Source organism: Rhipicephalus microplus, chromosome X, assembly GCF_043290135.1.
Source record: "Rhipicephalus microplus isolate Deutch F79 chromosome X, USDA_Rmic, whole genome shotgun sequence".
Classification (NCBI taxonomy): domain Eukaryota; kingdom Metazoa; phylum Arthropoda; class Arachnida; order Ixodida; family Ixodidae; genus Rhipicephalus; species Rhipicephalus microplus.
The window spans coordinates 375690698-375715562 of NC_134710.1; the positions used below are offsets into that span (position 1 = coordinate 375690698).

Sequence of the window (24865 nt, forward strand, 5' to 3'; positions counted from 1 at the left end):
AAGCAGCTTACGGAAATCAGCCTAATGCAGAAACCATGCAGCTGTCTTCTGCATCGCGCAAAGATCAAATGGACCTCCTAGATCTCGAGTAAAAGCAATTGGCCGTTCACGTTGTTTGCAAAGTAAGTACTGTGTAGAAGTATGTATGAATATTTCATTCTTAATATGTTGCATGAAGGTGAAATATGTTTGCTATCTGAAACAGCCTTGATGAGTAAACAAAGGCTTGGAAAAACAAATGTGTTAAGAAGCTACTTAATAATATGCTGGATATCCCAAGCTGCCTTCATACTCCAACAAAATTATGCAGGGTTTTATTTAATGGAAAAATGCCAGCTAAATCTCCCTATAGCTGCTTAGGACGGCATAATAAATGTAGCTTCTGTTGGAAATAAATGAAATCAGTCTTTGCACAAGAAAAGCGTTTACATGCACTTCACTAGCAGCCTTGCTGCAAGGACTAAATCTTTTTTATTTTCTGTGTGTCCTAGCTGTGATATAAATTTGCATGCATACCTCAAAGTTAACTTCAAATAACGTGATTTTGCACCACCACTTCACGACTGATAGCTTACCCACAAAAAGATGGGGCAAAATAATGTGCAACGACAATTTAAAAATGAACAATTTATAAAAAACAGTTTTCTTGCTGGTACGGTTGCTGCTTTGATGTCACCTGTAGTGTCAGGCGGCGACCGCTCCGACTGGTTTGCCGGGAAAAGCAGAGGGTACCCCCCCCCCCGCATGCTTCTTCCAGCTCATTTCTTCAGAACTTTCAACAAATCTGCCAGATGCCCGTTCATATTCCGGCGACGCTGAGCGTCTGGTAGCTGGCCTTCATGCACCTTCAGGTGTTCCTCGTATGCATCTGAATACATAAATCATAAACAGATAAGTCAGATACACATTTAAGCAGCTTAATAATGCAGAAAAATAAAACATACAGAATGACACTGAAAAAGAAATGCCCATATTATTTTTTTGTATATACATCAATAACAATGGAAAGTGCATGAATGAGCTCCATTGCAAGCAAGAACATGTAAATGACGTGCTTATCTCATAGAAAATAGCTACAGTTTGGAAAACATGGAAATAACAACAGTTTCGGGAGGGGTCTTCCCTTCATCAGGGCATGAGTTAACTCATCCCTTGATGAAGGGAGGACCCCTCCCGAAACTGTTGGGAAATAAATTTATTTATCCTTGTTGACAACGCTCCCATTGTGCCATATCTCATACCTTCACGAAGACTAACTGGCCCATTGAATTATTACTCCCACTATATATATATATATATATATATATATATATATATATATATATATATATATATATATATATATATATATATATATATATATATATATATATATATATATATATATATATATAAGCACATTTACTTCCCTTAAACTTTGGTTTGTCTGCAATATTTCTCCTTGAACAGCTTTTCAGCACAAAACACTGCAAGTTATGAATGTGATATACACACACGTAGACAGGATCCCGCAGTTGCCAATAAAAATACGTGCAACCCAGACTGCAGCAGCCGACGAAATAGAATACGCATGAGCAAACAGTAAGTTTTAAACCTAATAAAATCATGTTATAAAACAATTCAATACAACTTTGCACTGTGCAGCATTCTTCGCAAAAGCATGACACTAGTATTCATTGGCATGTTGAAGACATAATGAAAACTAAATTGTAATTCAGCTAGATGAGTATGATAACCTATGTAATTTCCCCTACACAAAATTAAATTTTACTATTTGAACTCTGGCAAAAGAAAATCGAAATCATCGCACTGTTTGAGACTTGAAAAACCAAAAAGTACTAGCACTCATAAACGTTGATGATGTATATTCATTCAAAAAAACAGGCTAAAGAAATATTCAATCACTTATCTACTAACTCCAAACACTCTTCGAAAGGGAAATTGCTTGGGCATGTTAGTTGTTCATCGTTCTTCACAAAACAGGGTGCAAGTAAGAACACAGGCAGGAGAAGAGACCAGGGTGAGCGTTCGTCTTGGTTTCTTTCTTGTCCCCTGTTCTTATTTGTGCTGTTTTATGAAGGTCCTAACACACTCTAGGAACTATGTAATCGAGGCTGATATGACACCGTAGTGACTACCTTGATGAACTTCAAGCAAGGAAAGATTATGATAGGAAGTTTTAATATTATTTTTGCTCGAGATACTACTTCAACAGCACATTGAGTGAATAAACAGAAGCCAACACTTTATTGACAGTGAAAAATTTGAAGATGCTTGTTTAGTTCAACTCATGGGCAGCAACAGTATTTCTTCATCCTGTTTATATAATGTAGAAGCATGACCAAAAGTCTTGGGTGCCCATGAGTTCCCTTTGATTTTGCCCTCAATGGCTGCCAGATCAAGTGTGATATATGTAATATAAGTATAATATATAGTGATCTGAGTCAGTGATGTCTGCATTTTACCAGTCTTCCAAAACTGAAAGATTGTACTGGCAAGAGCTGAATAGCTGGTGTCAAAATCCATGCATAGCTACATTTTAAAGGTGAACATATTCAGCAGAGTCTGGCTGGGTGAAAATCAATAAAAATAAAACTTTCCAGCCGCTTGTAGCCCAATGTTTTTAAACTTGAAATTTGAAAACTATAAACTGATCTAATGTTTCAGGACCATTTCGGCTCCTTCTTCTGGGGTGACTGCTTGGCAGGCTCATAAACGAGAATGGACAATATCAAATGCCATGCTTTTGTTGGCTCCACATAATGTTTTGTTTTATATTGGATTTAGCCATATCAGACTGCAATGCAAAATCCAAAGGCCAAGCCTAGTTAATCAAGTGCTTTTTGTTAGCAGAGTTGTTCATACGCTAGGTATGATCAATTGCAACATATTTCAGTTTTCGACTACATATACTTCTTCAAGATTGAGTTAAAACCTTAAGTCGTTTTTATGACTATTGCATAACTACAAATGGGTTCTCACCAACCGACGAGATTTTCCACATTAATATTTCACTGCTACCCAAATAATTTTTTCAGGGAAATTACTGAAAATTATGTTAAAGGTTTCAAGTGAGGTACATGGTTGGTACATTCCTCATTTTAATGCTTGTAAAGATTACCTCAAACTGTACAAACATGATGATACTCCTACAAAAAAGAGATAATAAATTTAGCTCAGGTACTTGTAATGTACTGGCTACCATAGGCAGTGCAAACAGTTACCATAAATACAAAATAAAAGGCTTACTCCTCAGGGCATCCAGCTTCCTAGGCGTCAACGCTTGTTTTTCAACACTTGGTGGCTGACCATCTTCCTTGTGAAGAAAGCGGCGACACGGGGTTCCCGTGATGCTCCTATTGTAGAGATTTTGGATCCCCCATACCGCCTTGGCTGTGTCCCTCACAAAAAGGGTATTTTTTGGCTGCGCCATGAGGAAGAGCCACTTTTCTTGGGAGATTTTGATTCCATTCCTAAGATCTTTCTGCATACAAGAATACTTATTGACTTAATGCGGATCATTCATGGATAATGAAAGCAATTTTTAATAAATGTCCTAATGCAAGTTTATATGAATTTTTGTTTATAAATATTGACTTCCTAATTGTTGACAAAGGAACATAAAAATTTAAGTTGGATGTAATTTCGATGACAACCAGGAAATTCCTCAGTTGAAAACTTTACCATAAACATACACGTATGCTGAATGATAATGTAGTGTCATCATCACTCAGTATGAGGCACGCACCCAGACCTTATCAGAAGCAATCTTCAGACCTTGAGTACTTCCCCAATTCAACCTTTGCACCTATGGTCCCACTACACATGTGCAACTGAATAATATTTTTTTCTTTCCATATAATTCTCCCAGCTGCTTCTTAGTTCAGAGGAATGCTTTTTTACTGTATCAAGAGATAGCATATGTGATGCAATTCATGCCAGTACACATCAGTACATACAGTTCCATAGCTGAACATAGCTGCAGGTGACTGTTTTTCTGGCTTGCTTTTTTCTATTTCTTCTATCATGCTTCACCACGTACCATCATTTTTGTTTGTTCAACTTTTTCATCCTCACCATCTCTATAGCTTTCGCCACCCATGCATTGCTTTCTGTCAGGCAGAATATACATTTCTACGCAATTTGTGTTTTTCCAAGCCTTTGTCTTCACTTAGACTTGGATATTTATTTTGAAAGAAAATGCCCTGAATTTGTCATTGAACTCTTGGCCTCATAAATAAAAACCCTTTTAAGATTTTGAGATGCTCCTCAAGTTCTTTTGCTGTAAAAAATAAAAAAAACTCCATCATACTGCAAACTGCGGCACATTTCAGAACATAGGCAAAAGCTGGACTTCCTAGTCCCGAGTGCCCCAAATGTGTATGCAAGCCTAAATTGCACACAAGGTTGTCAATAATTCATGGCACAAAAATATTACAAACTAGCATTGCTAAGTAGACTACACAAAAAGGAATAAAGGTATTGTTATTATAACAAGATATTACACATAAAAGAGAACCATGAAAAGGCCAAGTAAACATCGTCTTTGGTGGCTGCACGTGATATTCATTTCTGCAATGAAAGCAGCACTCAAGTGCTGTACCAATGGTGCCACCAACCAAGTGTGCCTCAGTAAAAGCTGGGACTTTCACCTTTGTGACAGCTAGGGATCAAGAGTGCCTGAGTGAAATTTCGGGATAGAAAAAAATTGAAACAAAACTGCTACCAACGTGGCACATGGGATACAAAGGGTCAAACATATTACTGTAAAAACTCACATATAGTCCGAAGTTTTTCTCAATATTTCATGATACAACATTTCTGCTCCATACTACATATGCTGATTTGAAAATTTTCTTGCCAGAATTCAGTTTTGGTTTTGACACTGTGCAGTGCTATCATCATCACTAAGCTTATGCAACAGGTACTGTTGCAATCACTTCACGATGCCCAAGATTTTAAACCATGAAAAAAAAGAACTGCAAAAAGCAGCATTTAGCTACATTTAGAGCATTTTTTATGCGGAGTGGGTACTGCCAGACTTGAATCAGAAGCATGGAGCACTGCTGGGATTCTCATCTACATTTGTGCTCGACGTCTATTGGTGTCACTACCAAGAAGTGACTGCTGTGCGACTACTGCTGCGGGTCATCACCCAGGGGAGTTTGCATCTCAGCTGCACCCAGTGTGCAGCTAAGCAGAGGAGTGCAGTCCTCGCATCATTTCAAGTTAGATGGCAGTGATGCAAAATGCATTCAGAAATGGGGGAAAAAAGGAAGGGGAAGAACGCACAAAGTGGGAACGGTGTGCTGCAAAGCGATGTCCACTACAGACATGAAAAAAGCAAAAAGCAGGAAAGTTCGAAGCCTGCAGACGGTTTCCATGTCCTGCTAATACAAAAAGTTGCCGATGATAGCAGCGTACCTACTTTGGGCGTTTCTCTTCTTGTTTTTTTCTTTTCGTCCTCCCCCCTTTTTTCCCCACCCTCAGAGAACATTTTAAACCACTACCGTCTAACTTGAAATGAAGCAAGGACTGCACTCCTTTCCTTTATAGTTTTTTTTATTTTGAGACGGCGATTATGAACAGGGACTTGCGCCTCCACCAGATGACGTCACTACGAACACCCTTAAAACTAAGTCGCCAAGATGACAAAGATAGGTCCTCCTATCAAAATGTCGGCCAGCCTGTCTGATACACTTTCACTGTTCACCCCGATTATCCCACTACATGTTTCCATCTGTTGGCTCCTATCTTGACTTTGAAAACTGCAGCAAATGAAAGAAACAATGGCAGAGATGGCACCTAGACAGCCAGGTCGGATGCGCGTGGAGACGGCCAGTTTTGAAATGCTAATGGCAATGCAACAAGCAGGCTTTTTCCTGTTATGCTCAATTTTAGCGCGGATGCAAGTTTTAGACTCGTTTTACCATAAAAAGAAGGTGCACATTAGATTTGAGTAAATATGATAAGTGCATAAATGAATGTATTCAGTTTCTGCTTTCCTTGGCTTATACACAGGTAAAATGTTTTTGCGTTAGGTGTCCCCAAAATGCACCTCAGACTTTATGCGCATCCGACCTGTGGGTTTTTACAGCAATGTGTACCCTTGTAACACTAAGTCATGTGTCTCTATGAAGGGACACATACTGTGTCCCCCTTCATAAAAAATGGCTTGATGTCCTGACCGCTTTTACGTTTGTGCACACAGGGCGAGCAAGTGGCACATGGGAAACAAAGTTATCCTTGTCATAAGTTGCTGTGTGATTAAAATGCTTGTATACAGGGACATGACCAAATGCATTGTTAGCATTGCTGCTGTTTGTAATGCAGGAAGACACTGGAGGGATAAAAAACTAGAGGTGAAAAACTCTAGAATATGTTGTTGGGCTAGCTGGTTCATTCTGAAGAAAGGAGATGAAGGACGCAACCCACACAGATGACAAAAAAAAAGGCTACAGGAACGACGACATCCTGTCCAGCCACCCACCCCCCTTCCTTTTTTTTTTTGATATACATGGGTTGCGCCCATCACTTTTCTTCAGAAGGTCGATGCAGAATGCCATGTGATGACCATTTTCACATTAGCCAGAGTACCAGTTATGGGAACTCGCTGCTAACTTGCTTGCGAAATTCTACAACAGCTATGCAGTCTCAAACCGTTTATTTGGATAAACACTGGTTGATATACATGCAGACTTGGTGGTGTATAGGCATGCATCTACAGACTAGTATTGATTAGTTTTTTCAGCTACAAGGCGAATAAAGGTGCTGTTTTTGTAGAAACCCCCTCCCCCTGTTTTTTTTACACTCAAGTATTCAAACTTTACACCCCTTCACACCGAGTCCATAAGACGGTCAGCAACTGTACTACCGGTGCACCTGCACAGTACTCGGCATTTGTACACACAAGATTTCTGTGCAAAGGAAACAGGAGCAAAAAAAAGATAACAGTAAGTCCACCTTCATAAGTGATCATATTATTAGTGGTGCGTGGCGTATACTAGGCAACTATGAATGCTTTACAGGGAACCTTACCTGGGTAGTCTCAGCTTCGGAACAGTGCTGAGCTCCTTGTGGCATCACTGACATCAGAGCTGGTGGAGGTGGTGTCTGCTGCGCATCTACTAACAGCACTGCTGGAGGTGGTGGTGGTGGTGTTGGTGCTGCTACTGCTGGTGCTACTGGAAGTGGCACTGGTGTTGCAGTACGTGATGCCTTTATTTGAAGTAAATATTCGAGATGTTAGCACTTTCAATGATTCAACTAACACACAAATATCTCAACATCTAAGAACAAAGTAACACTACGTGTCAAAAATGCCTTCATTTTATTGCAAAACTTTGTTATACAAGATTCCGACATTTCAGTACTGCTAATTAGGTGTGAAATTATAAGAGCAATGTGTACTGAAATCTTTGCAATATGTGTTTCATGTGGAGACAGAAAGTAAGACGTATTATTGCAAAAATCATATTAACCAAAGAGACTAGCAACAGGAGAAAAATATGCATACTGGGTCAGAACTGATGTTTATTGAGCAGTACTAAACAAAAAGCACCAGCTCATGCCAGAAATATAGTGCAATTCCTTTTGCTCCTGGCCATCATTTTAAAATAAACGTAACAACAAACAGTTTACGATGCAGCACGTCATTTGTCCCACTTTACACCAGTAGTATTTCACCATAACTATCGGCGAAAAGATTACAATTAAGTAAACTATTCAACAAGGATGGTGAATAAGACTAATTCTCAGCAATTTATATTATATTTCTATGGAAGTTAGAGAGTTGTGCAAGTTGATACTTGCATGATGCATGAAAAGAACATGGAACAAGATAAACAAGTAGAGAGAACATAAGTACCAAACACATGTATAAAGAAAAATCTCGTGATAGGTACTATAAAGAATTGCCATTTCTTTTGATCAAAATACTCGCAAATTTTTTTCCTTATGTGCGTTTGGGGTGCATATTATTGGCAGACTACTAGCGCCTGCATGAGGTGCACGTGCCCTATTCTGGGTAAAAGAAGATGGCACTTTGTAAAAACAGGGATACACGCAATTTGCTCATGTGCCGTTTGAGTATAAGCCTGTGTGGCATGTGAATTCTTCTGTGAGAGTAAATCCATTTTTTATTGCGAGGTCTCATGTGAATTAAGGACAACGCAATGACAACAATATGTATTGCATATTTTCTGTTGTTAAGTTTAGTTGAGTCAGTACTTATCTTGTTTTTCTTTTGTTAAAGCTTAACAATGCCCTGACAGGATGCCTGTTCAACGAGCCATATTCCTGCACAACTGTCACTCAATTTGGGAGTGCCTGCAGCAATGACATATTAGCACAATGGCAGAAAAACTATCGCTCAAAACCCTAGAGCAATGTTATAGTCTCATGAAATCTTATAAAAATAAGCACTCCTACTATGGACATAATTATTCACTAACACTGCTCCAGAATGAGTTCACTTCTAACGACCATTGATGCATACCGTATATTGAAGGCTGTCAACAACGTCATCTCCAGCAGCATGGCAGTCCTCCTCCCTTGGCCCACAAAACCCCTGTGCACCTGGCTCTGGAACCTAAAATAAGACATTGCAAGTTTAAAGGGACACTGAAGGGCAAGATGACTTTTCTCACCCCATCAGTAAAGTAGCCTTCGACGATACCAAAACACCATACTTGCAGGGAGAATACACTTAATAAGCGAGAAAACCCGTAAAAAAATGCAGGTGACAATGCCACCTTAAAGCTTCCAGACCATTTGCTGTGACGTCACAAATTTTGAGGGTGCCTACTAAGGTCTACGTGGTTTCTAATTGAAGAAAATTCAGTAAATTGTCATCAGAGGATGGCACAGACCTAACACATTAAGGTTGAGGAAATCACATTTAGACAGTGGAACCTAAATACAATAAATATACTTTAAAATCTTTGATGTCACACACGCAGACTTCGGCACAAAATTTAAACATGAAAATCTAAACTTGTTTTTTTCTTTAGTAACAAACCTAGTGGTAGTGAAATAAATGACAAAAAGTTCTCAGAGTACAATTTATCAATCTAAACCAATTCACTGTTTTTCTCATACGTCCCATCAAAGGAGTACAGCAAAATTTTAAATATTGTTAATTTCATTTAAATAAGCAGATATCGACCCAATTATTAGGTTACAAATGTTACTTTACAGCAAGATAATTGGCCCGTTATTTTCGGAGACAATTTTATTGCACCCAGTTGTAGTATAGATACAGAAAGAACATGTAGAGGTGCGGGACTGGAGTGGTTTCTTTGTAAACGCAGATGGCTAAATTGAAGGGATCCTGTGACTCAAATTAAGCATGCAGTTTTCACCCTTTTTTCTCCAACTGTGGAATGCACCGCCGTTACATAAGTGGCAACCACAGAAACAATGCTATTATGATTTATTTAAATATTAAACTTTGTTTTTGGAACACAGTGGCACAGAGCAGCTATTTTTATGATTAGAAGCAATGCTTCATTATGTGGGAGTGAGGAAATTGACTGTGCATTTTGAATTGTTTGACATGGTAAGTCTAACGTAATAATTTAATACCCCAAATAGGCTACACACTTGTGCATTAAAAATAAAAAAATATGCTTTATCTTTCCTCAAAAACACAAGAACTTATATAGGTTTTTTAACATGACAACTCTAAAACAATTACACACAGACACTAGGAGCGCTGCACAAGGGCCACCATGTGGCGATTCTTATAGTAACTCACCAAAAAACACGCGGTGCTTGTGACCAGTTGACGTTAGTAGGAGAGTGAAATGTAACAAAGTACATCTTTTCTTATCATCAGTCGGGGTTACGGAGTTTAAAGGCTAATAATTTCTGTTACCGGGCCTCTATTTAAATAATTATTCTCAGTATTCAGCATTACATGCACTTCAGCACAGCAGATGGAAAAGCATTGCAGGGCCTTTTAACATGCAAGACTGTAATGCACTGTTTACGTTTAGCCTCACGTGCACACAGTTGACAACAGAGGGGGACAACAAACGTGAAGCAAGGCAGGTACCAAACTAGTGATGTCATAGTTGGTTAGGTGTACACATTCCTATATATTAGATGGCAATGTCACAAGTTTCTTCATTGTACTTCAGCATAGCTGTGTGCAATTGCACATCACACACATTAAAACTGCATTCAAGTATGTTCCTGGCTGTGTTACTCATTGATGTTTCATGGAAACTGCATGTGTTCACATAAATCTAGTCTCTAGTTATCTCGTCTTGAATATTTTCAGTCAGTACTCCTGTAAGTGTCAAGAAGATTATGAGTACAGGGCCTGCATGAATTTAGTGCAATATCTTTCTTGCAATTAAATGAGAATGCTTAAATGAATTAAATGAGAATGCAGCATGCTTTCTTCAGCAATTTTTCTGCATCGATAGGTGGTAAATGGAAACACGATATATAGCAGGGTTAGCACAGATTTGAAAGTAGAGAATCCAAAGATAGTCTAGAAATTTCAAGGCAGTTTGAACCCATGAAGCACTGCATCCAACGAGAAATTTTTGTATCAATATGACGTTTTGAATTCTGACTAAATTTATCGCACTTCTACACAACCAGTTGAAACTGAGAATCACAATTAAATTGCTTTGATAAATAAAACGGTTTGTGAAATTGACACCTAGAATTGTGAAATTGAGGTACTTTAAGTCTTCCATGACTGTTTTTTGCTAACCCATGCGTGCTTGTGTGAAAAGCCAGTTTTTGTGCACAAAATCTTAAACGTCATATATTTGGTCGAGGTGATTACAGACCAGGTAGGCATTAACATAGAATGTGATGCAGCCAAAATGCAACCATGAGCAGTATGAATGCAGCGAGTTTGCAACCAGGGATAACAAAAAAGTTGCGTGGAGACAACTCCCATCGCATGAAAAACGAAAGCAGATGGCCATGTTCATGCGAAAGCATTGATAAGAACAATAAATCGCTGCCACCTGCATACAACCTGCTACGTGAAAACAACAGGTTGATTGAACTGTTTTATGCTTGTTGAACGAATGTAGCTTTGGGAAAACAAGACCAAGCTAGTGACTACGGGTGACAATTGTTTTTCCACAATAACATTAGTGCCAGCATCTCTCATAATTATATTGTGGTTTTAGGACAGTAAATGCCACATATCTATCAGCGTTAGTAGCAGCACTTGAAGAAAAAAACATCTTGAAAAAAAAATTGAAATGTTCAGTGCCTCTTTAATTATTTCCTTCATAAAAACTTCTTTTAATCTATTTTGGTTTTCAGTCAACTTGAACCTTCTAAGTACCTACCAGAGGATGTTAGGTTTTACCTTAGATTGAAAACAACAAAAACTTTTGCTGTGTTTGAACAAGCTTTAACTATAACTACATCATATAAAAGTCCAATGCTGATGTCATTATAAGCAGTGTCCCAACACACAACAGTTCAGGACAGGTGCTAAGAATTTTCTAGTATTAGGAAGTCTTGGCATTTTAAAAGCATATTAACTACATGCACTACTCACTTGACCGAGAAAAAAGCGAGAAAAAGCAACCTAAACGCAAGAGGCAAAAGTGAACTCATTAAAAGATTTTAGTAAAAGAGAGAAAGCGAGACGAGGTGGCATGAGGGTTGAGGATTGAGATGGACATTAGGACAGAGCATGAACTAGCAGAAAATATGCAAACTTGCACTGTGTATTATTTTCAAAATGGACAGTTTGCTGCACTAATGCTAATGTATAACAGAAAAAAGGTTGTACTGTCAATTTATATTAAATAGCCATGGCCCCGAAGTTCAAGGTGTTTTCAAAGAGAGCATTCTATGCCAACACGTCCGAAGAGCTTGAAAGTCCTCGATGAATGGATGGATGGATGGATTGAAGAATGAAGCTATTCATTTATACGTCTATCGAAACAAGGGTACTGAAAGTGCACTTTTCAAAGTCAAGCATTTTCAAGGTTTTCAAGGACCTCTATGAAACCAACATACAATGCTTACCCATTCATTTGACCACAACGTCTTACAAATCTTGATTTCTTTTTTGTTTTTCCACTAACTTCTTTCGAAGGGAAATAATCTCCTGCTCTAATCGGGCATACTTCTCATTTTTTTCTGGCTCATGCCCAGCTTCATCATCTGCAGGCCAATCATTTGACATAGTCTCCATTTCTTTCCGCTTTGCCACCTCCTTCCTATTCTTTCTTTCTTTTTGGCTCAATTCTTCCTGCGAACAACACTGCATGAATACTTTGCATGGCTGCAGAGTACTGCCTTGACATGCACAAATTCTTTGATTACCACTGATAATGAATTTGCTGAAAAAAATTTTCATTCTTCAACACATAATAAGCAATAATTGCAATATTACATATAAGTAATAATTTGTAACGTTTCCAGTGTCTTGTAAGGAATTACATATATATAAACTTTTTTTAGCATTTGCCAGAGAGTGAGCAAGCATGTCTTGGAATCCCACATTGGCAGCTGTCTCTATATGCCATTATTGAGTCTAAAATCGGCCAATGATCAAAAACCTTGGGCATGGTCATTATGGTTTACGGCATCACTATGAGAGCACAGTAAGCAAGTTCAAGCTGACTTTGATGAATAATTGCAAGATTCAGGTGACATGCTGAGCTAGAATGAATGGCTCACATGTTCTCAGGAGCTTAAACTACAGATTCGCAGCATTTTCTCGCCACGCTCAAAAATTGTTGTGCTACCCCTTCAATAGACTTAGAAAGAAAGGATTATTGAGACATTTGTCAGAATAAATTATCAGAGATGCTTCACAGGTAAAGCTTAGTTACCTCACAAGGGAAAACCCCAAGAACGTCGTCAAATACGTGATCTCGCCATCGTAGACGACGTTTCTGCACTTTTCGTGCAAGTTCCTGCTTGGATTTTGTAACACCACAGCGAGACTACTCAGAGAAAGTGATATTAGTTGCAGTAGGCAAAGGAATGCACAATATTGCAATATTACTGATGCACAAGTGATAAAAAGTCTGCATATATGTATATATAATTAAGACATGCAAAGTTTCATTGACAAAGAAACATGGGCACTTTTAAAATAAATGGTGACTGCCAGCTATTCAGCTAAGTAGTAAATTATGGACTTGTTATTGGACAAGAATACCTTCATATTGGCAGCTAGCTGCTAGACAGACATCCTAACTTTTAAGAATCTACAGGCACTAAAAGTGGACGACGTGATACAATAAAGAAGCCAAAGGGCTATTACTGTACCAAGTATATTATCCCCTACGCATCATTAGTCGTGACCTAGTTGCCAAGGTAACAATTGCGAATTATGACCAAGGCAAGGGGGTGATTGTTCGCAGAATAGTGACGTACAGTTTTGCACATGTTGTACTTAATGCATACCTTTTTGTCAAGACATCTGTGCTTTATTTGCCATGATGCAGCTTCATAAGCGCAGTGTAAGAAGATTTGCACTGCACTGGTAAATAAGCAATGCACTTAGATCACAGTGAACTTGTTGCTGTAGCCTGTTTCAAGAGGGTATCTGAATAATATTGCTAAAAGCAGTCCTCTCTTCAGTGAAGATATCACAATTTTTCTTTCTTGTCCATATTTATTACAGAAGTTCTATTCAATCCAAGACATATGTAGCATAAAAATATAAAAGACTGAAGTTCTTTCTGATGTGCTGCTTCAGCTGATTCAATGCCACTGCTCTCATTGGCTAAACAGGCATAGCATTGTCGAGTGAGAGAACTCTTTGGTTTAGAATGCAGCCTAGCTTCAACACAAGTTCATAAATGCACTTATGTTTGACGCATTTAATTACATTGATGTCGCAGCGACTCAAAGTTATAGCTCACTGCAACACAATTTACAAACACAGCACCATTCAAGGCATCAAAGGGACCATTATAATCATGTTACGGAAACTTTCTTGAAGCAACAAGGCACACTTAGAGCTGAGCTGCACTATAGGAACGCGAGATATGATGGCCCAATGGGTGAAACAACGCTGCTATACAGAAATATAAAATTGAATAGAAAGGCAAGAGCACCCACGACAACAGGATAAAAATGTAGTGACGCTTCGGCATCCAGAAAGGGCGCCTTTGCATTGGGAAGAAGGCTCTCTTTCTGGGTGCCGAAACGTCGTTACATTTTTGTTTTGTTGTGGTCGGCGCCCTAGCTTTTTTATTCAATTATTTTCGACAAGACGGCCATTTATCGTACCCTTAATTTCCAAAATCTAAAACTAATCAACACATCTGAGAAATAGCTAACAAAATAATCTTAGTGCTTTCTTTAGCGAGCACAGTGGCACAACAATATATGTATGTGCAATTTGCCTACTTCTACAGGGCACAGATATACGCAAGCTTTCAGTGTTATGTGAACCGCCTTAATTTTTTTTCTGGCACAGTTAAACGTTTTGCATATGCGTAAGGTATTAGCGTAACGAAAAAAAAATCAGCGAGATCAACTGGCACCATACAAATGTACTTATAATCGGTTACTGTCCGCCGATGGTACTGAGAAAGGCGCGGAGATAGCAAACAAAAGATAAAAATGTACAAGGCGTAATGATCAGACACACTTTACAGCATACTGTACGCCACTCACCCGCCAATTCGATGACGTCCCCGGGAAAGAAATCCTCAAGATCGCCATTTCGATTGTGTTTATTCTGGCGCAAATATATTTTATTTTTGCCGCTTGCGATGTCTTTCTCAGACGACGGAGAGAAATCCCTCACCAGTCAGTGCGACACAATGGCTCTGGCGCCATCCTTGTATATAACGTACGCATACATTATGATAAAAATCAAGGTAGAGAAGAAAAACAAATACAAATGATACAAAAAGACAAGACAGCGCGACAGCGAGGAAGCGTGCAAGCAGATGGCTCTTAGAGGCTAGGCTACGGATGGATTCGTCTGCTTTGGGCTTTCATGGCTTTTGGCTTTCGTGGTGGGCTCTAAACGTCGTCTGCTCTCACTAGAAGTATTGAAATCATGCATGTAGGAATGAAAAACAGAGGCATAGCCGGGGGAGAACATCCAATTCCTGTCAGAAGTTTTCAATTTACAGCGGTATATTTACAGGTGCACATACAAACGCGTATGCATAAACATGCATAATTGATCACTGACTCCTCCCCCCTCACGATAAAAAAAGTCTGGCTATGCTTCTGGAGGTAAATATATGAAACAGCACCAATTTTTAAACTACCCAGACTAACTATCTGTCAAAAACGAAATATTATATTTGGTGAGTGAATGAATAAGGTAATTATTTCTTTTATTCAAGAGCCATCAGAGCGATATATATGTAAGGAATATTCCTTCCTCCATGATATGAAAGTTCATCGCGCACATCTTACATGGTGGATGCGGCCTTACGGAAAGGGCACTTCAATTAATGATTTACAAAGGCGTGCACATTTTGCAAGTACGATTTCAACATATTCTTGTAATCATTCACTTGGACAGCTGGCTTGAAGGTCATTCGATTGAATAACACCGGTTGGAGTGGCTGCATTTCGATAGAAGCGAAGTGCTGGAGAACCGTGTGCTTAGAATTGAAAAAATGCTAGCTCCGTACAAAAACTCTGGTTCCTCGAAATTTCCGATGAGGCTTGCTAGGGCGTCCCTCGTAAGACCCCAACAATATTTATGTTATCAATAATTAGACGCTAAATTCAGCAGCTCTTTGAAACAGGAGTTGACCGACCTTAACTGCTTAGTGTAACTTGGCAATATTACATCAGGCAAATGGACGATGCGAAAACGAGCGTCTTGAGGAACATGCGTAAAAAATAGCTAACAAAGCAGACAAATGTGCATATCTTATTGCCCATTTGAGCTCCGGCGTTTCACTACTGTTCACCTCGGTTTTATGACGAGCTGATTCTAGACAGAAGCGGGTATATGGGGATGCTTAATAAAACTTGTTGTTGGGCTAGTTGGTTATACATCATATACTTAGAAATTTTGGCGCAACCTCGACTCACGCAAACACTCACACAAGCACACACACTTACACCAGAGCAACACACACGACACGCAGCGCTCACTACCAACTGTTTATTGCTCCTATCTGACCTTCTTAAATACGTACATCGAAATGCGCAAAGGCACAAACTAACAGAACTGCGCCAGTAGAAAACCAACATGGCGTCACCACACCACTAGGAACAAGTAAAAAGTAAAAAAAGTAAAAAAAGTAAAAAAAAGGGGAGGGGGGGGTTAACACGAAAAGGAGATATAATCGCTAAACCCTCGCATCAAGGAAAGATATTTCTTGTTGATGCAACACCACAGATGGCTCGCTGACACATATATCTTTATTCTTTTCTATATAATATGCTTCTAACAGCAAACGTGCTGATAAATTTGAGCTTCTCCCAAGAATCCTTGTATCCGAAAATCGTGGTTCACACCCACATGCGGCAATATGCGACACAAGATGTGCGTACTTATCCTCGTTTTTCTTAACCTTTAGCGCATGCTCCCTAAGCCGGTCATTGAGGCATCGCTCGGTAATGCCAATGTACACGTTACCGCAGGAAAAAGGAATGGAGTATACAACTCCCATGGAACATTTGTTCCATGCAAGGCATGGTGTGGCTGTGGTCTTTTCTGCGCCAGAAAAGCTCGCCAAGTTATGTCCGCGTATTTGCAATGGCAAGAGACGCGGTTGCGTGAAAAAACATGAGAATGCCTTCGTAAAATGTTCCATGGGAGTTGTATACTCCATTCCTTTTTCCTGCGGTAACGTGTACATTGGCATTACCGAGCGATGCCTCAATGACCGGCTTAGGGAGCATGCGCTAAAGGTTAAGAAAAACGAGGATAAGTACGCACATCTTGTGTCGCATATTGCCGCATGTGGGTGTGAACCACGATTTTCGGATACAAGGATTCTTGGGAGAAGCTCAAATTTATCAGCACGTTTGCTGTTAGAAGCATATTATATAGAAAAGAATAAAGATATATGTGTCAGCGAGCCATCTGTGGTGTTGCATCAACAAGAAATATCTTTCCTTGATGCGAGGGTTTAGCGATTATATCTCCTTTTCGTGTTAACCCCCCCCTCCCCTTTTTTTTACTTTTTTTACTTTTTTTACTTTTTACTTGTTCCTAGTGGTGTGGTGACGCCATGTTGGTTTTCTACTGGCGCAGTTCTGTTAGTTTGTGCCTTTGCGCATTTCGATGTACGTATTTAAGAAGGTCAGATAGGAGCAATAAACAGTTGGTAGTGAGCGCTGCGTGTCGTGTGTGTTGCTCTGGTGTAAGTGTGTGTGCTTGTGTGAGTGTTTGCGTGAGTCGAGGTTGCGCCAAAATTTCTAAGTATATGATATGGGGATGCGTGGCTTTCTTTAGAAGCAATATCATATTAAGAAAAGCGGAGCTAATTGCGTCAGCGATACCTCTGTTAAATTTCTTTGCACGCCACTGAATTTAATTTCTGCGCGCACATCTTGGTTAGGATATCATGTTTTACAAGTGTAATATAGTGACGCGTGTGTATCCACGTGTTGTGGTGTGATGTAATTACGGAATTTTATCTGTTTCTAAAGTTTATTGCGCGTGCAACTCCACTGGGAGGCTGTGAAGTCTCGCGCACAACTATTGCGCTAGAGGACATTTTTGCGTACACAAAATTTGGTCCATATGTTAGATTCCAACTTTAATACGTACACAATACGAAACTGTGCAGGCGCATGCAATGTATGTGGTTTGTAGCCTATATATGCGATAGTGTGGGAAGAATAAAGCAGTTGTTACTTTGGCGTCGATCTGTTTCTTTCCTCACCTCCTTTTTCTTTTTTTTTCATTCTTATGTATTGCTTGCGCCAAAGAAGTTCTCTTCTTATTTACCTTGCGAAGTTGCTTTTTTTAGCCGTTCTTTGTATGACGGCGTAATATCTGCTGTAACAGATGAATGTTGTAAACATGACCTTGTGCATATCAAACATTAAAAAGGACAGCGAAAGAGAAGAGGGCGTTCTGGCTCACTTTGCTGTGTCCTCGTGGTTGCAATTAGCTCCTGGGCATTGCATTTACCTTGATACGCTAGCGAGAAGAAATGAACTGGACCTCATCAATTTACGCAGAAGAATAAATGGCAAACAGTGGCAAACAGAGGAAATGCAAGGCAGAAACTCAGACATGTATTTTGGTTTGAGAGCTCACTGGACTACAGGCTCGCCATAGTTATACTTGGAGTGTTCACTGGGACTCACGGATTCACCTCAGTTTGAGCCTATAAGGAAGCCGACTCATGAGTTCTTTAGCATAACTTAGCCTTTTCGATGCTGGTGTCAATTCTCTTTAATGCCAATACCTCACACAACTCTGTCATTCAACTTTTGATCTGCACTTGAAAATACAAATTTCGGTGGTTCCAATTTATAACGAGGAACTCACACGATATATCTTCATCAAGAACTTCCCGTGAAATGTAGCTTGGGAGGAGAGGTGGCACCTTGGCGCCATCCGCTAAATCACGCTCTGATTGATAAATATTGATGCGGATCATGAACGCTCGTGCGTTGAGATATGTGTGCACAAGCGATTGTAAACGTGAGTAATTAGGTCGTCTAACAAAGGCAAAGCTCACTCAGACTCATTCAAGACCTATGTTTTGCCCTTAGGGCTCACGCGGACTCAGACTAAAATGTTATTCAGCCAGGCGCAGTCGTACTCAACCTCACAGATCGATCAGAGTCTGGTGACCGAGTGTGCTTGCCAATGTATGTTTACCTTAGTGAATCATTCAATGGCAAATCGATATCGAGACCGGCATATATGTATTTTTAAAACTATTTATTGAAAAGAACACGAAAGAGCAGGTAGTCTTCCAGACGGCTTTCGACAATTGGAAAGCAGCACGGGCAGTTTGATATCAGTCGAAGTTCACAGAGGCAATGAATATCTGCAAGTAGTTCAACGCAACACGAATGACAATACATTGCTGTCTTGTGCCTGGGTAGAGCGTATCAGAGAACCCTGAACACGCAGTGGGGGGGGGGGGAATAAATAAAAAACTAATTTTCAATTTCAATAACACATTCGGTTGGTCGTTTGAATGCACTGACCTTGTTTAAAAGTGGTGATTTCAACATATTTTGAAGATCCAGAAATGCACCATTTTTTTCTATGCCTTTTATTTACCATGTATTGGTATGGTACATATTGGGTTGATTATTTTGGTATCAGTACTTGGTTGCTTTTTCCCCTAAGTGTTAAGAGCCCCCGGAGCGCCCTGAGACAATAATCCGAATATGTATGATGCGTGTCATCAGTGTAACTGGTATTTTAATTTTTGTTTTAATAAATGTATACACTTCTTTTTTTCCTGCATTTACGCAGAGTTCTAACAGAATTTACAACCTCTGCTTACAATATTGAGTTCGGATGACAGTTCAGCGAACACCAAAGTTATTTAACTGTATGAGTTGCAAAACTGCGTTCTAAAATTTTGAGAAAATGTTGACTCAATTTTTTGAAAGGTAACTATTGTTTTTACTACCTCAAAACAACAACAAAGCAAAAATAATCAAATATAGTAAGTATTTTACTCAATAGATGACGCTACAACTTTTTGCGTTCAACCGGAAAAACAGTAATGTGTTCGCATTTTGATACAGAAAGCCTAGAGAGAGTTTCACAACTCATGCGAGTACTACGGACGTGCTCCTGTGCGTCGTGGTGGTTTGACAGTTCGACATGAGTTCGCTCATCAATCCCCAAAGTTTGTTTGCGGCAGGTGTTCTAGGGACCACCACATTCAAGTCATTTTTCTGCGCCGGCTGCTCTGTGAGGCCGTGCTTTTTGCACGAAAAATGAGCCAGGATTCACCAAGGAACACTCGAAAACGCTATCTCGACAGAGACGAGCCCTTCGTGCTGCCGCGGTCGACGGTGTTTTGGAAAAAACAGCGAGAGCGCAGCGGCCCCTGTGACCCTCGCTACGATGCCGAAGTCTCCGCGGACGGGCAGGCATCAAGCGGCCACCCGTCGCCGCCTACCAGTGAGCCTGCCTTGACCGCAGACGGCGCAGACGATGCGCTTAGTCGCGGTGACAACGTCGGCTTGGACCCCGAGGATGTGCGCTCATCACAGGCCGATAGCTGCTTTGACGACGACACTGTCTGTGAACACGCGGAGACAGATAATGGTGCGTGCGCTGAAAGTGTTGAAGAAATCCAGCTGCATGAGCCTTTTATGGATGACATATTCAGCGACTGCAGCGACTGTTCTTAGAACGATGGTGACACTGAAGCTAGCAACAAATCGGAAGAGGCGCTCTTGACCTTTCTAGATGAGTCGGAGTTACTAGCAGCAGATTTTGCGCTCTTGGACTCTCATACTTTGCCTGGGTCGACGACATCGAAGGCAGTGGCAGTAGTTACGATCCTGGCCTTTGTGATAACTTATGACCTCAGCTGGGTGGCCTTAGGTGATCTTCTCAGCCTTATTGATGGCCTCTTTGGCTTCAAGGGGAACACTCTTCCACGAACAAAGCACCTGTTCAGAAAGATGTGGTCGTCCAGAACAAGGAGCCTCGTCAAGCACTTTTTCTACTGTGATGTCTGTGGCAGCCTGCTGAACTCCTAAACTGGTGCAAGTACCATGAGGTGCCCTACTTGTTCTGTAGACAGTGACGTCTCTGCGCTGAAGGCCAAAGGGAATTTTTTTATTGTTCTAGACTTGAAAGAGCAAGTAAAATCATTGATTGCCCAAAGTAAGGATGATCTCTTCAAGCGACTTATTCAGTTGAATGAAGAGAGCAACGAAACCTCAGGGGCCCTGGACGACATAACAGATGGGGCAATTCTCAGGAAACTTTTGGGTGCACGTTAAAGAACTCCAGGTGGTCATAATTTCCAGAGCCCTCCACTACGGCGTCTCTCATAATCATATGGTGGTTTTGGGACGTTAAACCCCACAAATAAATCATCAATTCTCAGGAAACTGCGCCGGAGTGGGACTGTTGGCAGCATGGACTTGACGCTCACATTCAATACAGATGGGAGCCCCATCTTTAAATCGTCAACATCATCGATATGGCCAATCCAGTTCTTGATAAATGAGCTGCCACCTGAGTGTCGTATGAAAAAATGTTTGGTTGCTGGCCTTTGGTTTGGACGGCAACCTGACATGTCACTGTTCCTGGGCAAGTTCGTAGAAGAAGTCAACAACTTTGGCCACTTGATCTGGAATACAGCATTATCAGTCATTAGGTCGACCATCCATGCTGTATGCTGCTGCGTCGATTCACCTGCTCATGCTGCTGTGAATAGCATGGTCCAGTTTAATGGCTTGTTCGGGTGTCCCTGGTGCTACGCTTGCGGAGAGCATCATAAAGGTAATTTGTTCCCGTTGTGTATATTGCATTCATTGAGTGCCTCACTGTTGAGAAAATATTGCTTGTGCCTAAACTACTGCTACAATATAGTTTTTTGCTAATAGTAGTAACCTGCTATCAAAAACTTAGAATAGTAAAGCTTTTATATTTTCAAATTCAAAATACCTAATATCTAAGAATAGAAAGGGATAGGGCCCAGTGTATCTAATATAGAGAAAATTGTAATTTTATCAAGTGGTTCATAGCCTAAAATAAAGCTGTGAGCCTGTGTTTAAATTACACTTTTTGCATTGTCTGATGATAAGGGCTTTGTGGTAACTGAAGCTTTTCTACCAATTTTTTGTAGGAGGTCAGAGGTACATGAATGTCGTGGCAGATGAACTGCGAACACCAAAAGACATGATGCGAGACATGAAATTTGCCATTGAGGTCGGCGAGCCAGTGAATGGGCTGAAAGGACCTTCCCCACTTGCAAGGTTGAAGGACTTTGACCTTGTCCTCAGCCAAACTGTGGACTACATGCATTGTGTCCTTCTTGGCATCACCAAGTGTTTCGCGGATGCTTGGTTCGACTCCAGCAACAATCGGGAAGCATTTTACATAGGTTGGTATTGCTTTGTAGAATACAAGTCGGGGTTCAGCCCCATGTTTTTGACTAAAGACAAAACATAACTCGTTGTGAACGAATTTCGCCCAGCTTGTCTCAATATGTCCTGAAATGTCTGGAGTAACATGCTTACCTGTAGCTAAATATATGCTACATGATGGGCGCAGGTTATAAGGGCTACTTGTCGTTAGTTAGTGAGAACCTTTTTATAGAATTCAAGGGACATTGGTTTTGTACAATGCAGAAGGGTTGATAGGTGGGCTGGTTGATATAGATTTATGATGAAAACTTGGTGGAGCAAGAAAGCAAGGCACAATGTGTACCTGCTTTTTTCTTTTGTCTTGTTCGTTTATACGGCCTAATTTTCATCATAAGTTTAATAGTTTCTACAGTGCAAGTTTAAATAAGTTACCATGTCTAATTCGCATTGTCAGTATACTGGAAATCAATAAGCTTTCACGAAATTCGCACAGCTCAATTACTTTACATGTTGTGCGTGGCAGTTTGTCATGTGTTTGAAAAAAAACTATTCAGGTGATGTGCCTTAGAAGGCAGCCCAGTGTCACAAAAGTTCATTATTACATGAATGAACATTTGCACTGAAACAGTTTTAACATATGTGGTACATGAAATCTGTTAAATATAAATGGTATGATTGTTAGAGAAACGTTCAGTACATACACTTCCAAATTATATAAATTATGCTGATCTGACATGTCAGTGCCCATTTCATGTAATTATGCGAATCTGGCATGCTTGTGTCCATTGTGTCCAGGTGATGGGATTACGTCCCTTCTGCAAAAGCATCGAACGCGTTATTCGAAGGTCGTAGGTTCGATTCCTGCTCACGGCCGGTTATTTTTTCATCCAATTTACTTTCTTCTTATTTACATTACATTGGTTTTAATAACTTCCCCTGTACATTCCTTGGCATTACTGTCTGTTAGATCGCATTATTATTGTGTCAAAACACGGAAAAAACGAGCCCTTAGGTATACACTTCTTTCCCACACACACACACACATATATATATATATATATATATATGTATATACATACATACATAGTAAAAGATCAAACATGCTAGCTAATGCTGCTAACAGGTGTAAATGCTGAAGCAGCAAGGCATAAGTAGACTACATCAGGAATGACAGGTCGCATTAAAAATACCATATTGGGACAACAACTTCAGCATAAAAGCCTGTTGGATTTTTCGCAACGATGAAAGCTTTGCAGTATAATATATATCTATGTTTTGCTTTTGTAGTTTTCTTGCAGCAATATTTTGTTAAAGAGCTATATGGACCGGCTTATCCACTCGAACGTGGCTTAGTGTGGCGATGCTGAGCGCAGTGCCACTGAATGCGGTGCGACTGCACACTCGAGCGATGTAGTGCAGCCACAGAGGGTGCTTTGCAACATCTACTTCAACAATGGAGCATGTTTTATTCGCACAGCTGTGCTATACAGTTAGAGTGACACATCCCATTACATGTGCGCCGCTATGGTCAAGTGCCCTGCCACACCCTGATGCACTTGGTGGAAGCAGCCATGCAGTGCTGTGTTCCTCATTAGAGTGGTTGAGTTTATACAATATTTTTTAACCTTAGTAAGCAGTGAGTGGAAACAAAATACAAAAGAGAAAAGAATTTGTTTCGGAAGGAAGGCAATGTAGGGGTTGTGTTTTTTGAAATGCTACAGACCACTTCTGACCTGCAGAAAATGGCCCTTGACGCTCAAAGTAAACAATTCCCAAGCATCTACCTTTATTCAGATCAAAAATTTGGTAGAGGTCCTTTGCAATAAGGTAAATACAATTTCTCAAATATATTTACATTATATGAAAGAATCACTGGCAAGTGTAAACATTCTTGATAAGAAAGACCACAGGATAAAATCATGGGAGGCTAACAGCAAACAATAATGCAGGTGAAGTTAAAGGCTACAGGGCTGTTTTTTTACATGTGAATAGCTGTCATCTCCAGTTGGTGGTTCAAACCGAATGGCATTGGTAAGTAATATGCTAGAGCCTCTACTCACGAGTTGCACTTAACTACTAACATTACCAACTGTTATCTGCCCAGGCCTATCATTGTTTTTTAAGTACTTGAAAAAACAATTCTTATTATATAATTATAGATGAACAGTATATTTTGGATAAAATATGTTGGCCATGGCATCAAAATATATGGCCCAATTACGATTTTTCTGGTTTATTCTCTTACCATGCACAGGTACATGAGTTCTGCAACTGATTTGATGTGGAGTACACTATGCTGCCACATAAACATGCTGGGAAGTAGAAAAAAAAGCAACTTGTTAATCACACAGTTCAGTATTTCAGCACTCCAGAGGCGTATATCTGGTGCCTGCAATGGATGCTTATGCTTCAATATGGCAGTGTCTCTTTTATGGTATATTTTTGCAAAATTATGTCCCTCTTATAAAATGGTGGAATGGGTTACTTATATCACATTATACGACAGGGCGCCCATCAACTGTCGCTCAGGTGGACAAGAGGCTGCTCTCCATCAAGCCTCCTCAGTGCTTCACTAGGCTCCCACGCTCGATCAGAGAACGCTGCCATTGGAAGTCGAGTGAATGGCGCCACTGGCTCCTCTTCTATGCCGTGCCATGTTGCTCAGAGATCCTGCCACAGCGCCACCTGAACCACTTTGTGCTTCTTGTTGAAGCTGTGTACATACTCTTTTTAGAAGAGCTGACTTCACCACAAGTTCAGCGTGCTGGTAAGTTGCTCAGATTGACTGTAGAGTGTAAAGGGTTATCCGTTAAGAAATAAAAATGTTTGCTTGATGATTTTCTTAGATGCAAAGTCAATCCGAAAGGTGAAATTCATGCTCACATACAGGTGAGGGTAA

At 40.1% G+C, this 24865-nt stretch overlaps 1 protein-coding gene across 1 annotated transcript; it reads right to left on the reverse strand.

Moving 5' to 3' along the window:
* Positions 1–612: 612 nt before the first annotated feature.
* LOC119185506 (uncharacterized) lies at positions 613–14905 on the reverse strand. The gene is made up of 5 exons (XM_075880013.1): positions 14629–14905; positions 8498–8590; positions 7039–7218; positions 3250–3484; positions 613–868 (listed from the first exon to the last, which is right to left on the reverse strand). The coding sequence occupies exons 1-5, from the start codon at positions 14674–14676 to the stop codon at positions 759–761; spliced, it is 666 nt and encodes a 221-aa protein (XP_075736128.1). The 5' UTR covers positions 14677–14905; the 3' UTR covers positions 613–758.
* Between the last annotated feature and the right edge of the window lie 9960 nt (positions 14906–24865).

Excerpts from the sequence above, each read along its gene's own strand:
- LOC119185506 (XM_075880013.1), bottom strand. The coding sequence starts at position 14,676 with ATGGCGATCTTGAGGATTTCTTTCCCGGGGACGTCATCGAATTGGCGG. Across the intron at positions 8,591-14,628 it reads GGACGTCATCGAATTGGCGG|GTTCCAGAGCCAGGTGCACA; the intron begins GTGAGTGGCGTA and ends GTCTTATTTTAG. Across the intron at positions 7,219-8,497 it reads TTGACAGCCTTCAATATACG|GCATCACGTACTGCAACACC; the intron begins GTATGCATCAAT and ends CTTCAAATAAAG.